The sequence below is a fragment of the Hemiscyllium ocellatum genome, chromosome 8 (genome assembly GCF_020745735.1).
Source record: "Hemiscyllium ocellatum isolate sHemOce1 chromosome 8, sHemOce1.pat.X.cur, whole genome shotgun sequence".
NCBI classification, from domain to species: Eukaryota; Metazoa; Chordata; class Chondrichthyes; order Orectolobiformes; family Hemiscylliidae; genus Hemiscyllium; species Hemiscyllium ocellatum.
The window spans coordinates 96,543,671-96,559,268 of NC_083408.1; the positions used below are offsets into that span (position 1 = coordinate 96,543,671).

The 15,598-nt window shown below is 40.7% G+C and overlaps 1 protein-coding gene across 1 annotated transcript in view; it reads left to right on the forward strand.

Annotated features, from left to right (window-relative positions):
* Positions 1-15,196, forward strand: part of sel1l (SEL1L adaptor subunit of SYVN1 ubiquitin ligase) — a 45,511-nt gene extending 30,315 nt beyond the window's left edge. The window contains exons 15-21 of the mRNA XM_060829371.1: positions 422-509; positions 4,551-4,699; positions 6,752-6,917; positions 8,998-9,072; positions 10,031-10,203; positions 12,631-12,759; positions 13,226-15,196. Coding sequence (XP_060685354.1) covers positions 422-509; positions 4,551-4,699; positions 6,752-6,917; positions 8,998-9,072; positions 10,031-10,203; positions 12,631-12,759; positions 13,226-13,408 — 963 coding nt within the window. The 3' untranslated portion in view covers positions 13,409-15,196. The remainder of the gene's footprint in view (positions 1-421; positions 510-4,550; positions 4,700-6,751; positions 6,918-8,997; positions 9,073-10,030; positions 10,204-12,630; positions 12,760-13,225) is intronic.
* The last annotated feature ends 402 nt before the right edge of the window (positions 15,197-15,598 follow it).

Here is a 15,598-nt window from a genome sequence, read left to right on the forward strand (position 1 = left end):
TGGATCAAGAATCTTTAAATTGGAAACAGAAAATGTGAATTAAAATTTTGTGTAAAAATGAACTAAGGTTAGAAATCTGGTAAAATTTTAAAAGTTGTTACAAATCCACATTTATCTTCAACTGAGGCATCCAACCTGAAGAAAAACAAATAGGCTTGATCAATTTCAACTTCATGTTTACCCACACTTACTTTCCTGATTTTTGTTTTTGCAATGATGCAAAATATAAGTTATTGGAATACATTTTAAGCAATGTAATTGAAGGAAAGATGTGGGCTATTCAAATATAGCTGAGCATTGTTGGGTATTGCTGAGCCAAATGCTTTTATTTTAATATTTCTATTCTTGATGTTGCAAACTTGGCATAGTGACTTCTTTATTTGAGTGGAAATGCAGGATTTTATTTTCCCTCCTTGAATAGAATCATGATTTGGCTCTGAAGTACTTTCAGAAAGCTGCTGAACAGGGCTGGGTGGATGGACAGCTACAGTTGGGCTCCATGTACTACAGTAAGTCACAGTTAAACACTTGTTTAGAAAATATGTTCAATTATATACTGATCTGTTCATTTTTCTATTGGAGGTACAACTATAGATATTTTAGTTTTTAAAGCAGCTTTGTCAGTAAATTTTCCTTTCACCGATTAACTTTTTTTAAATAAATTATTTAAATAATGTCCAGCAATAAGTGATGCATTGTATGTTACTGATGAACCAATAAAAAGCAAAATAGGGTTATTATGTATAGTACCTGAGTATGCATTAGTGGAAGGTATTAGAATTGTTTTTACCAGGACTAAACCAATGATTGCAGATGCTGGAAACCAGATTCTGGATTAGTGGTGCTGGAAGAGCACAACAGTTCAGGCAGCATCCAAAGTGCAGCGAAATCGACGTTTCGGGCAAAAGCCCTTCATCAGGAATAAAGGCAGTGAGCCTGAAGCATGGAGAGATAAGCTAGAGGAGGCTGGGGGTGGGGAGAAAGTAGCATAGAGTACAATGGGTGAGTGGGGGAGGGGATGAAGGTGATAGGTCAGGGAGGAGAGGGTGGAGTGGATAGGTGGAAAAGGAGATGGACAGGTCGGACAAGTCCAGACAAATCATGGGGACAGTGCTGAGCTGGAAGTTTAGAACTAGGGTGAGGTGGGGGAAGGGGAAATGAGGAAACTGTTGAAGTCCACATTGATGCCCTGGGGTTGAAGTGTTCCGAGGCGGAAGATGAGGCATTCTTCCTCCAGGCGTCCGGTGGTGAGGAAGCGGTGGTGAAGGAGGCCCAGGACCTCCATGTCCTTGGCAGAGTGGGAGGGGGAGTTGAAATGTTGGGCCACAGGGCAGTGTGGTTGATTGGTGCGGGTGTCCCGGAGATGTTCCCTAAAGCGCTCTGCGGGGAGGCGCCCAGTCTCCCCAATGTAGAGGAGACCGCAAGGGGAGCAACGGATACAATAAATTATATTAGTGGATGTGCAGGTAAAACTTTGGATGTGGAAGGCTCCTTTAGGGCCTTGGATAGAGGTGAGGGAGAAGGTGTGGGCACAAGTTTTACAGTTCCTGCGGTAGCAGGGGAAAGTGCCAGAATGGGAGGGTGGATTGTAGGTGGGCGTGGACCTGACCAGGTAGTCACGGAAGGAACGGTCTTTACGGAAGGCGGAAAGGGGCGGGGAGGGAAATATATCCCTGGCGGTGGGGTCTTTTTGGAGGCGGCGGAAATGTCAGCGGATGATTTGGTTTATGTGAAGGTTTGTAGGGTGGAAGGTGAGCACCAGGGGTGTTCTGTCCTTGTTACGGTTGAAGAGGTGGGGTCTGAGGGCGGAAGTGCGGGATGTGGACGAGATGCGTTGGAGGGCATCTTTAATCACGTGGGAAGGGAAATTACGGTCTCTAAAGAAGAAGGCTATCTGATGTGTTCTATGGTGGAACTGGTCCTCCTGGGAGCAGATACAGCGGAGGAATTGGGAATACGGGATGGCATTTTTGCAAGAGGTAGGTGGGAAGAGGTGTAATCCAGGTAGCTGTGGGAGTTGGTGGGTTTGGAAAAAATGTCCGTGTCAAGTCGGTTGTCATTAATGGAGATGGAGAGGTCCAGGAAGGGGAGGGAGGTGTCAGAGATGGTCCAGGTAAATTTAAGGTCAGGGTGGAATGTGTTGGTGAAGTTGATGAATTGCTCAACCTCCTCGCGGGAGCACGAGGTGGCGCCAATACAGTCATCAATGTAGCGGAAGAAGAGGTGGGGAGTGGTGCCGGTGTAATTACAGAAGATCAACTGTTCTAAGCAGCCAACAAAAAGACAGGCATAGCTGGGGCCCATACGTGTGCCCATGGCTACCCCTTTGGTCTGGAGGAAGTGGGAGGATTCAAAGGAGAAATTGTTCAGGGTGAGGACCAGTTTGGCCAAACAAATGAGCGTGACGGTGGAAGGGTACTGTTGGGGACATCTGGAGAGGAAAAAACAGAGGGCTTGGAGGCCTTGGTCATGGAAGATGGAGGTGTAGAGGGATTGGGTATCCATGGTGAAGATGAGGCATTGGGGGCAGGGGAAATGGAAGTCTTGGAGGAGGTGGAGGGTGTGGGTGGTGTCTCGAATGTATGTGGGGAGTTCCTGGACTGGGGCGATAGGACAGTGTTTGAGGTAGGGAGAGATGAGTTCAGTGGGGCAGGAGCATGCTGAGACAATGGGTCGGCCCGGGTGGTCAGGCTTGTGGATCTTGGGAAGCAGGTAGAACCGGGCAGTGCGGGTTTCCCGGACTGAGGTTGGAAGCTGTGGGTGGGAGATTTCCTGAGGTGATGAGGTTCTGTATGGTCTGGGAAATGATGGTTTGGTGATGGGAGATGGGGTCATGTTCGAGGGGGCAGTAGGAAGAGGTGTCCTTGAGTTGGCGTTTGGCTTCAGTGGCGTAGAGGTCAGTGCGCCAGACTACCACTGCGTCCCCTTTATCCGCTGGCTTGATGGTGAGGTTGGTATTGGAGCAGAGGGATTGGAGGGCTGCGTGTTGAGGGTGAGGGGTTGGCGTGGGGGAGGGGGGTAGACAGGTTGAGGCGGTTTATGTCCCGGCAGCAGTTGGAAATGAAGAGGTCGTCCTGTTCATCTATCTTGTGTTCAATAGATAAAGATCAAAGTGGACAGCATAGTGGTCAGTGGTTAGCACTGCTGTGTCTCAGCACCAGCGAGCCAGGTTCCTTCGGCCTTGGGTGACCATCTGTGTAAAGTTTGCATGTTCTGTGTGTGGGTTTCCACAGTGTGCTTCGATTTTCCCCTCTCAGTCCAAAGATGTGTAGGTTATCAAAGTTCGTGAGAAGATTTGTAGCTCGGGTGCTCGTTGTTGTGGTTCTGTTCGCTGAGCTGGGAATTTGTTGCAGATGTTTCGTCCCTGTCTAGGTGACATCCTCCGTGCTTGGGAGCCTTCTGTGAAGCACTTCTGTGATGTTACCTCCGGCATTTATAGTGGTTTGTCTCTGCCGCTTCCGGTTGTCAGTTCCAGCTGTCCTTGCGGTGGTCGGTATATTGGTTCCAGGTCAATGTGCTTATTGATTGAATCTGTGGATGAGTGCCATGCCTCTAGGAATTCCCTGGCTGTTCTGTTTGTCTCCCTATAATTGTAGTGTTGTCCCAGTCGAACTCATGTTGCTTGTCATCTGCATGTGTGGCTACTAAGGAGAGCTGGTCGTGTCGTTTCATGGCTAGTTGGTGTTCATGGATGCGGATCGTTAGCTGTCTTCCTGTTTGTCCTATGAAGTGTTTTGTGCAGTCCTTGCATGGGAATTTTTACACTACATTGGTTTTGCTCATGCTGGGTATCGGGTCCTTTGTTCTGGTGAGTTGTTGTCGGAGAGTGGCTGTTGGTTTGTGTGCTGTTATGAGTCCTAGTGGTCGCAGTAGTCTGGCTGTCAGTTCGGAAATGCTCTTGATGTACGGTAGTGTGGCTAGTCCTTTGGGTTGTGGCATGTCCTCATTCCGTTGTCTTTCCTAGAGGCATGGCACTCATCCACAGATTCAATCAATAAGCACATCAACCTGGAACTGACAACCGGAAGTGGCAGAGACAAACCACTATAAATGCCGGAGGAAACATCACAGAAGCGCTTCACAGGAGGCTCCCAAGCACTGAGGATGTCATCTAGACAGGGGACGAAATGTCTGCAACACAAATTCCCAGCTCGGTGAACAGAACCGCAACAATGTGTAGGTTAGGTTGATTGACCATGCTAAATTGCCTGAAGTGTTCCAGGATGTGCAGGCTAGGTAGCTTAACCATGAAATAAAACCTGATGCAGATTTATGAGAATAGGATGGGAGTGGGGGCTCCAATGGGAAACTATTCAGAGGGCCGTTGCAGTCATGATGGACTGAATAGCCTCTTTCTGTACTGTAGGGATTCTGTGATTCTGTAACTTTGTTTTGAGCTTTTGCCTTTTTTTAATTTCAAGAGCTGTAATCTGCAATCTCAGCAGAGTTGCTGATTTACTTATCACTGACTTTATTTCTGCTTAAGCTGAAACCCAGACTTTTTTTTAAACTATTTGTGATTTTTACAGCTTTGTCTGTTTGTTTCGTAGATGGTGTAGGTGTGAAAAGAGATTACAAACAAGCCTTGAAGTATTTTAATCTCGCCTCACAAGGTGGACACATACTGGCTTTTTATAACTTGGCTCAAATGCATGCAGTTGGGAGTGGTGTGATTCGATCTTGTCACACAGCTGTTGAGGTAAGAATCTGCAACTGGAAGTATCCTTTCATTTTAAAATGTCCTTCTTTGTAGCTTTAGTGAAATTTATTTTCCTGAAAATGTAATATTCTAATCTACATGATTACAGTGGCTATGCAACAGCACAAATCTGATAAGTGAAGGGCCAAATAGTGTTGAAGCTGCAGAAGGACATGATCAGGCTGGAAGAGTGGGTAAGGAAGTGGCAGATGTAATACAATATGGCAAAGTAAGAATATACGTTTTGATTAGAAGAGTGGAAATATAGACTATTTTCCAAGCGAGGAAAGGCTTCAAAAATTGAGGCATAAATGGGTTTGGGAGCCTTTGTTCAAGGTTCGCTAAGGTTAACATGCAGTTGCAGTTAGCAGGGTAAATGCAATGTTAGCATTAATTTCAAGAGGGCTAGAATGCAAGAGCAGGAATGTACTCCTGAGGCTCTGGTTAGACCACATTTGGAATATTGTGAACTATTTTGTGCCCTGGAGATAAGGAACTGTGCTGACTTTGAAGGGGTTCCAGAAAAGGTTTACAAGAATATTCCTGGGATGAAGGACTCTTCATATGAGGGGCAATTGAGGCCTCTGGGTTTGTACTCAATGGAGCTTCGAAGGATCAGAGCGAGATCTCATTGATATTTGTAGAATGGATATGAAGATGTTAGTGGACACCAGGACTCGAGTACACTGCCTCAGAGTGAATGGACAACCCTTTAGTTCGGGGATGATGAAGGATGCCTTCAGCCAAGGGTAGCGAATCTGTGGTACACATTATTGCAGAAAGCTGTGGAAGCCAAAGTCATTGAGTATATTTAAGAAAGAGCACTTATTGATTAGTAAGTGGATCATGGCGAGAAGGCATGAGAATGTGGTTGAGAAATCTATCAGTCAAAATCAAATGATGAAGAAGACTTGATGAGCCAACTGACCTAATTTTACTCCTACATCTACAAATCATAAGACCATAAGAAGTTGGTAAATAAATGACTACCTTGGATTCCTTTTAAGTAAAACAAAAATATCTTTTTATTTAAAAATTGATTCCTACAACTCCTACAGATTTTTCTTCCTTTTTGTTCCTATTTTAAGATGATGTCTGGCAACGCTATTCATGTGAATTTTGTTCCCAGACGTTTTGATTTGGCACAACTAATCCAGTCCTGTTTCATAATTTGGGTACTCATACACTTCACTTCTGTTCAGTAGATTTTGGCCAAATATAGGATGTCTGCTTTCTTTCAGTTTAAATGTTAGTCATTTGTATCATCTCAACCATTGGTGGGGTGAAAGCATCAAATCATGCACAAGCTGTGAGTTGGAGTGAAACATTGTGTTCTGATTTTTGCTCTTGAGATGGGCAAATGCGATGCTAAGTAAACTAAAAACAAATAAATGGGCATAAAGGTACTCTATGTTGCTGTATATTTGTATAGTTTACATTTCACTTTGAGCTCTAAAATGATGCATAATCCACCAACATTTTTTGCATAATGTTAAGTGATTTTGTTCAGTGATATTTTGAAACAGGTGGTAAAAGGCACCCAGTGGTTAATAGCTGAAAATGTGTTGCTGAAAAAGCGCAGCAGGTCAGGCAGCATCCAAGGAGCAGGAGAGCCGATGTTTCGGGCATGAGCCCTTCTTCAGGAAGGGCTTCCTACAGAAGGGCTCATGCCCGAAATGTCGACTCTCCTGCTCCTTGGATGCTGCCTGACCTGCTGTGCTTTTCCAGCAACACATTTTCAGCTCTGATCTCCAGCATCTGCAGTCCTCACTTCCACCCAGTGGTTAATATTAAATTTGGAATTTCCTTTCTGATTTTTTTCAAGTTACTACTTTCTAGAAAGAAGGCTCTGAACAATTTTAGCAATTCATAATGTCAATTGGAAAATTACTTTTAAGCCTTTGTTTTAGGTCTCTCTCATGAGTTCTTTAAAAGCAATAAGAAAAGATTGACAGTTTCATTCAAATTTCTCTTCAAATTTTGCATTAACTAGCTGTAAATTTATTTTTTGTTTGCTCTGACTAACATCCTGAAATATTTCTGTTTTTGCAGCTGTTCAAAAATGTCTGTGAGCGTGGTCGCTGGTCAGAGCGGCTAATGTCTGCATACAACAGCTACAAGGAGGGTGACACAGACTCTGCATTAGTTCAGTACCTGTTATTGGCTGAACAAGGCTATGAGGTGGCCCAGAGCAATGCTGCATTCATCCTGGATCAAAGTGAGAACCAAGACCTGCCTGGCATTGTTTCAGCTGTGTGACTGATTCTTATTTTAAAACTTGTAGCATTTTAATTGGCCTTATTCTTTGAGCTGTTACTTGTGAAAGTATCTGATCCCACGCATGCTGCTCTGTATCACTGAACTCATGAGACACCTGGGTGTCCAGCACAAATGTGTTGTGCAAGGTAGGGGACTGGCTGTACGTGGTTTGATCTAGGTTTCCTTTGGCAAAAACAGGGTGGTGATTTGAAAAGAATAATTAGGGTGTTAATGCATCAATGTGACTAGTGGACCTGTTTTGTAGGGTGAAAAGACAAGCTAGGAGCTGAAGTGGCAGCAGAAAGTCAGTACCCCGTACAGCTGAAATGTTGGGGGCTCAGACCCCTAGAATGAGTTGATAGCTCATTCAATCCAGTGCCAACTTGGTGAAGCTGAAGGAGGTTCTGTTAAGTGCAGCTGGGGCAAAGGAAATCTATGAACAACGGTTGACTGCAGGAGAGCTGGCATTGTTGGAGAGCAGGGAATTAGTTGCTGGCCCTCTAAAACTGACTAGAAACAGTCTCTAGTTAAGTGATTTAGCCTTTCTTTTGCTTGTAGCCTTGAGGACACAATATATTGGAGTGGTTGTTGATGGAAATTGAAGGCTATATTCTTGAAGAAAAGGAACTGAAGTTCTTTTTGTTGCTGAGAAAACTTGATTTGTTTCAACCAGTTTACCTGCTAATCCATGTATACTACTTGTTCATTCTGGATCTTAGAATATAAGGTAGTATTTACTGTTTTTTGTTGATTGACTCTTGTGCAGTTAGATTTCTTTGTGTCTAACATCATAGAATCTTGTTGCTTTAATCTTATAGTGACTGGGACTTTAAACTGTGCTCAGTTCAGTTAGATCTGGTGTTCAAAAAGTTACCAGCTCCTAATCAGTTCATAAAATTGGGGATCGGCAAATTTAGCATACTTAGTTAACTTATTCTACTAAATGTATTGCAAAACAAGTACCTTGTGTGGATTTAAAGCAAGAAGGTGTTGTGGTTTTAATGTTCTAATTTCCATGATAAGCAAACTAAATTTTATTTAGTTCCAAGGAATGTGAGCTGTTGTACCATGAAATGCTTGATAATGGAACTGCTGATAATTGGCACCAAGAAAATTAAGGTAAAATCCAATTACTGTAAATGAATTTAGGTTTGCTCACTGAGCTGGAAGGTTCATTTTCAGAAGTTTCATCACCATACCAGGTAACATCTTCAGTGAGCCTCCAGATGAAGCACTGGTGGTGTAGCCCACTATCTATTTATATGTTTGGGTTTCCTTGGGTTGGTGATGTTATTTCCTATGATGCCATTTTCTGTTCTTTTTCTCGGGAGGTGGTAAATAGTATGGTGACAAAACATCTAAAAACGAACCTTCTAGCTCAGCGAGCAAATCTGTATCCAGAACTTCAACCTGAGCTACAAATCTTCTCAAAACTTGCTAATTACTGTAAATGTTGAATTAGTTCAAAATATCTTCAGGGAATAAGGAACTGATGTGAAATGTTGTCCAGCAGAAGATTTAAAATTTTGTAAGGAAATTTGTCAGTCCTTGGCGGTGAAGAACTGCAATTAACATAGTCATAATTGCATGTAGTATTGCAATTGATTAACATATGTTTGTAGTCTTGTTATGTGTGTTGATAATGACAGTGACTATATTTGGTAAAGTTAAAAAAATCACACGACACCAGGTTATAATTCCAACAAGTTTATTTGAAAGTAAAACTTTCAGAGCGCTCTACCTGATGAAGGAACAGCGCTTCAAAAGTTTGTACTTCCAAATAGACCTGTTAGACTATAATCTGGTGTTGAGTGATTTTTAACTTTGTCTGCCCGAGTCCAACATTGGCACCTCCACATATTTTTAATAAAGGAAGGCTTTAGAAATTTAAAGTTAAAATGAACCAATGTTGTTGAGTTCTAATGGCTTATTTTTCAGTTAGGAAAAGAATGCCTTAAAAGGTTAAGATATTCTTGTTGGACAAAGTTTCTTCAAGGTCCATAACTAATAATGCTTTATTTGCATTTCTACCTTTGTAGAGGAAGCTAAAATCTTTGGTGAGAATGAAACTTATCCACGAGCATTGTTACATTGGAATAGAGCAGCAGCACAAGGTGAGACTGGTAAAGAAAAAGCAGGTAGTGTTGTGCTGACATTCATGAACTCTGCTTAATGTAATTTGATTTGTTTTCAAATGCTAGGGATAGAGAGAAAGGGACATTGGTTTGCATATAGGATTTTTAAGCGTTTGCTTGTCATTCAAAGAAAAAGACTGAGACCCATCAAATGTGCTGTTTGCCTGAATTCATATAGTCAACCCACCATAGTTTCTCTGACAAACTATTTGTGTAACGATATTTGTGCCTTTTTTTATTTTGAAGGTGGTTGTAAAATTGCACTGCAAAGCTTCTCTGACTGGAGAAAATTATTTGTGAAATATGTTACCTGTATAAAATCATGCAAATGCTCAAAGGGTACTTCTCAATTTAAATACAATATAAATCCTTAATTCTATTTCAAAACACAATGCAAGGCTTCCTCATTTTCATTTCCCTCCCTGCAGTAATGAGAAGCTGTTGTGTTACTAGAGGTGGCATTTACATGACCTTTCTTCTGAAATTTTGTTTTTTTTTTCATTTAATCTGCAGGCAGTTACCAGTTCAAATTTGTAAACATTCATTTTTGTGTTAAAGCCAGTTTATAAACTTTGAAAATTCGAGCACATCTCAAAGTGAAAGGATTATACTTTATGTACAGTTAGCATAATTTGCAGTTGCTTAATTCTCAACAATTTTGTATTGAGAAAAGCAACAAATAATCCTTCCTTTCAAGCCTTATTGGAAAGTTTTAAATCAAGATAGAGCAAAAAGATTCTGAAGAAATGCTGCCATTTAGGTTACTAAATGGGAAAGTGCAATGAAAATTCTGTGTTTCAAATTTCAATGCTTCATGTGTCTTGTGGCATTAATTTGTTTTCTTGGGGCTCTCAAGGTCCACACGAAGGAAATAAAGTTGCTATCCATAATAAATATCATCAAGTTCTGTATGTATTGAAATACTTTTGTGTTTTAGGTTATACGGTTGCAAGGATCAAACTGGGCGATTATCATTTCTATGGTTACGGCACAGACATTGACTATGAAACTGCCGTAATTCATTATAGACTCGCCTCTGAACAGCAGCATAGTGCCCAGGCCATGTTTAACCTAGGCTACATGCATGAGAAGGGTTTAGGCATTAAACAGGTAAGAATTTGAAAATCTATTCATTTGTATTTTCTGACACATTTGTGAGTTTTCAAAGTTTAAAGATGTTACCCCTGTCTTTGCTGCATTTGATAACTTTGTATTAATGGTCACTTTTTTTCACTGCTGTTAGTGTCCTTTCTCCTCTATGACTAATATTGTAACCAGCCTGTGTCATTTATCCTTGAATGTGGCAACGCTGTTTCTATTTAAGTAGCCTTTTCTCATAACTTCTCCACATACTTCACATCTTCAATGATGTCAACCAGATTGCGTATTCAGGGAAATGACCAAAAACTTGGTCAGAGCCTTTCACAGGTAGAAACTGGAAGTAACATTTGAGTTGCACAGTTGCCAGGCATTTAACATTTACAATCATTGCTCCTTGAATCCCCAAGTAACAACATCCTTGTAATTACCACAGGCCAGAAACTGAACCGGACTAACCATATATGGCTACAAAGTCAGATTAGAGTCTAAGAACCTTGCAATGAGTACTTCGCTTCTGAGCCCCCACCCCCAGCCTGTCCATCATTTATAAGACAAGTCGAGAGTGTGATGGGATACTTTTCACTTGTCTGGATGAGTGCAACTTCAGCAGCACTTGAGAAGCTTGACACCATCCAGAACAAAGCAGCCAACTTGATTGGAAACACATTGACTTCCTCGATCGCCAGTGTTCAATGGCAGCCATTTGTACTGTCGCAAAGATGAACTGCAGAAATTCACCAAGGTCCTTTTGGCATCACCTTCCAAATTGATGGTCAGTACCATTTAGAAGGACGTGGACAGTGGGATACGTCAGAACACCACCACCTGCAAGTTCCCCTCCAAACAACTCACTGTCCAAATTTGGAAATATATTGCAGTTTTTTCCTCATCATTGCGTCAAACTTCCCTCCCTTCCTCCCTCTCAGCATTGTGATCTACAGTTCACCACCACCTTCTCAAGATGGCTCTGTCAGGCCCATGCCATATATTCTTAAAGTGAGGAAGAGAGATCCAGACTTTTATGGAAAGAAGTCCTGAGAAATGTCGATTAGACAATGAACTCAAGTAGTGACACAGTTAAGTCAGCGTTGTTTAAGTATCCAGGAAATGAGCATAGGTACCTGGGGGTTTCAGAGATAATAGTTGGAACATTAAACTTCACACAAGTACAGTCTCTGTTTTAGGACCTTTTCAGTCTTAATAAAGCATCAGTGACATAATGAGTCTGAGACTCCTTTGGGGCCGAAATGCTTAGCAAGCACTATTTTTGGTATTTCCCTCCTACCCCAAGACAAGCCAATTTGCATATTCTGAAGAAGAGTTGCTGGACCTGAAATGTTAAGTATGCTTTCTCTCCGTAGATGCTGTTCAATCTGCCAAGTTTTTCCAGCATTTTCTTTCTGGTTTGCAGCGTTTGGAGTTCTTTGAAATAAGCATTCTAGTTGAAAACCAATTTGTTTTTATTAACTTTTATTTTTTGATGACATTAATATGTTTGCTTTCCTGCTAGAATTATTTTTCACTTTTTTGTCATGAGTTCTTGGAAGTTTTGTTCAGACTGGATCTTTCTAATATCCTGTTTTTAGTGCAGGAGCATATGTTTAATTTTGATGCTAAAGTGTGACAGCTGATGGTCAGTAATTCAGACACCTTGAATTTCCTGGTCTTGGTGTTCGATTAAGATTGTCATGTTCAGTTTCTGTTGGGTTTGCTGCAGTTCAAAGTCTGTTCAAAGCCTGAAGAGAAAAAAGTATTGAAAATTGCTGATTAAAATTTGAGACTGCTCCAGGAAATTAACACCTGTTTAGTTTGACACCGAATGTAATTGCAATGCCTTAATCTGATGAACATAACGTTTTTTCTATATTTTATTCAGATGCTATGTATGTACACTTCCAAACATGTTACATTTTAACCACTGGGAAGTAGTTTTGCATCTATATGTAACCATGCATATCCAAATGTTTCTTAGCGAGTTTTGAGGTAGCTCAGGTTGATGTTTTGGATGTAGGTTTGCTCGCTGAGCTGCAAGGTTAATGTCCTGCAGGAATTTCCAGCATTGCTTCGCCTGAGGTCCACTGAAGATGTTACATAGTAGGGTAACGAAACGTCTCAAAATGAACCTTGCAGCTCAGCGAGCAAACCTACATCCAAATGTTTCTGTTCAGGAAGCGGAATTGTTTTGCCTCGGTAGTGTAAAGGAGACTCATACACACAAGAATTGGAAATACCCAGATCAGGCAGTATCTACAGAGAAAATCAATGACTTTTCTTCATAACTTTCCAGCATCCACAGTAGTTAATTTCCAAATTTGCGTTAACAGCATAGTACCTAGCATCAGTACTAATGCTGTTTCTGTAGTATTCTTGATAATTATTATAGTTCACCATTTGTATTAAAAAATGAACATTCCTCCCTTTTTTTTCTGTTCAAAGGATATCTACCTTGCAAAGCGATTTTACGATATGGCTGCAGAGACTAGTCCTGATGCTCAAGTCCCTGTCTTCCTAGCACTTTGTAAATTAGGCATGATGTACTCATTAGACTACTTGAGTGAAACCAAGGTAAGCAAACGCAAATTAAAGGCTGCCAGGAACTTTACGAATACACCTTTTTTTTTCCCTTTTACTGTCCAGCCCTATTCATTTTATCCTTTTGCACAGAGAATGTTGCACCATCTGTGATACAATCGGGAGTAACACAAGGGTTGGATTTTCCTGCAAATTTTGGGACCCTGGTACCAGGCCCAAATGGAAATCTTGAGCCAAAACTTGGCAGGAGCAAGACTAGCAAGCGGTTCCTGGCATTGCCTCCTAATTGGCTGCCACCAAGCTTGCCAGCAGTTTGGGCACTGCTGAAACTGGCTGAAGAGTTTCTAACCCAAGCAGGTAAGCCCCTACAGTTGGAGGGGCAATGCCTAAAGATGAGTTCCTGACATCTACCCCCCTCCCAACTTCCCTTTAAGATTTATCTCTGTCAATACCATTATCCATTGTACAAATACTACTGTAATATTGTTTCTTATTGCAGTTCCGAGAGATGTGGATGCAGATTGACTTGGATGTGCTGCTGGGCCCTGAGTGGGACCTTTATCTCATGACTGTCCTTGCTCTGCTATTGGGGACTGTGATTGCTTACAGGCAAAGACAGCAACAGCCTGATCTCCGGGCACCGGGACCCCAGCAGCCAGAACCTCAACGTGAGCAGCAATAGCAAAGGTGCAGCTAGCTTAGGTGTCTTCTTTCTTGCCACATCCATCAAACCCTACCCCCACACCCTCTAAACAATTTGTTTATGCAGCAAGAAAAGGTTGGACTATTGACTTGTATGAAGTGCACATTTTCTTAATAAAATAGCCTATTTTCAGGCTTGCTGAGTTTTTAAGCTATTTTGATCAGCATCGGAGGAATAGTTTTATATGAAGTTTAAAAAGCTTTGGTCCTTTGAACTTAAAAAAGAAACACTGATTTACTTGACATTTTCCAGAAGTTTATGTATTAAATTTATTTGTTTAGAGCATAAAGCCTGATTTATTTTTCAAGAGAAGTTGAGACCTAACAAATCCTGCTGAATCCCAGGTGAAGGTTATTCTAAATGTGCCACTACATAGTATGTTAATGCAGTTACATGAAACTTTACAGCTAATTGCTAATAGGTCTTATACCAGTACTTCAGCTCTTCTGTGAAGAACATGTACTTATTTTTTTCCTTTTTGTTGCATATGTCAACCAACTGAATGATTTATTTGAATACCACTGCTCTCAACAGCCATATGCCCTCATGGAGCTTTACTGGTATGTTTGCAGGAAGGTTTTTTTTTAATTTGGCTGACTTAATTTGATTGAGGACAGTTGATAAATCCAATAATGCATTAAAATGTATTTGAGATCAGATCTGAGTGCATTTACCTAATTAGAAAGAAAATAATTTAAAACTGGGTTTTCTATAGAAGCTTCAGTTTCCATTAATGAGAATCTCTTTTCTACTGAGTTGTTGTCAATTTTACATCTGTGAGTTTGAATTTATTTTTTGCAAAGTGACGATCCAAACAGCCTGAAACTAGCATGGATTTTTGAGTGAACTATTTCATTGCAATCTGACATTGTGGGAACTTGTTTATATTAAAAAAAATTAAATGTGCAGAATTGAAAAAGCCTGCAGTCAGTTTGGCCTTTGGCCTTGGACAAAATTAATCACATTAATGTAAAAGCAAAATACTGCAAAAGCTGGAAATTTGAAATAAAAACAACAAATGCTCAAAAGACTCATCAGGTCCGGCAGCACATTTGGAGAGGATCAGAGTTGAATGTTTCCAGTTGACTTTATCTCAAACTGAAGTATTGATGCTGTCATTTTCTGTCCACAGATGTTGCTTGACCTACTGGGTTTTTCTAGCATTATTGTATTACACTTCTGTTTGCAATAGACTTTCTTGAAGCCTGTCTACCTAAAGAGCCAGCACTGGTGTTTAATTATGGATTCGAGTGATTGATTAGTAACGGCAATACAGATTTACAACTGGACTCATGCCTTTTGCTCTGGAGAGATCTGTTAAGACATAGATGTGTGGGGTGGGGGGTGGGAGCAGTAGGAAAGGGTTGAGGAGTTTAAGCAGCCTAGTATAATATTGTCCAGTTGATGTAAAAAAAACACAACACTGATCGGCCTAATAAAGAATGATTTTGCCCCTCCTCCCACCTTTTGTTTTGTTTGGGGAGTGCAGTAGCTCTTAATAGCTGCACTTTTGTTTTGCAACTTTAGCTACATTTTGAAAATGCAAATCCCCATTATAACCGGTGGTGGGAGTCTTAACTGTTGTAAATGTACTATATTGTAAATGAAATAAAGAAAAGCTGTGTAAAATTGTTAAAAAATGTTAATAAGGTGTACAGATTTTTTTAATGTAATGGTAACCTTTTGTGAATTGGAAACTCCAGCCCAATTAACCAGCAAACTGTATATTTGTGCTTCATTTTAATAAACTGTCCAACTGCTGTAGAATCTTTCTATATTCATTTTAATACTCAGGATATACTTAAATGTTTATGGCTGTTTATTAATGAAATATAATGAGTATGCATACTACAATGTACGATAATAATCTGTGAAGAATCAACCATTTTTCACTTGATTAAAATGAGAAGAGGTATCTTGGTTAATGAATCTTAGCCTTTCTGTAGTCGAGCAATAGTAAGCTATACCAGATCCTTATCAGTGAACTTCAAAACTGAAGCTACTAAATAAACTTGAAAAAATGAGAAATAAGATATAATTCAACAAAAATACTACTGGGATGGTTGTGTACAATATTTCTGAACTTCTATCCTTTTGGTATCCTCAATCTTTGCTGAGCAATATATTGAGCTTGAATCTTGGAACTTCAGTCACGATAATGATTTGTGT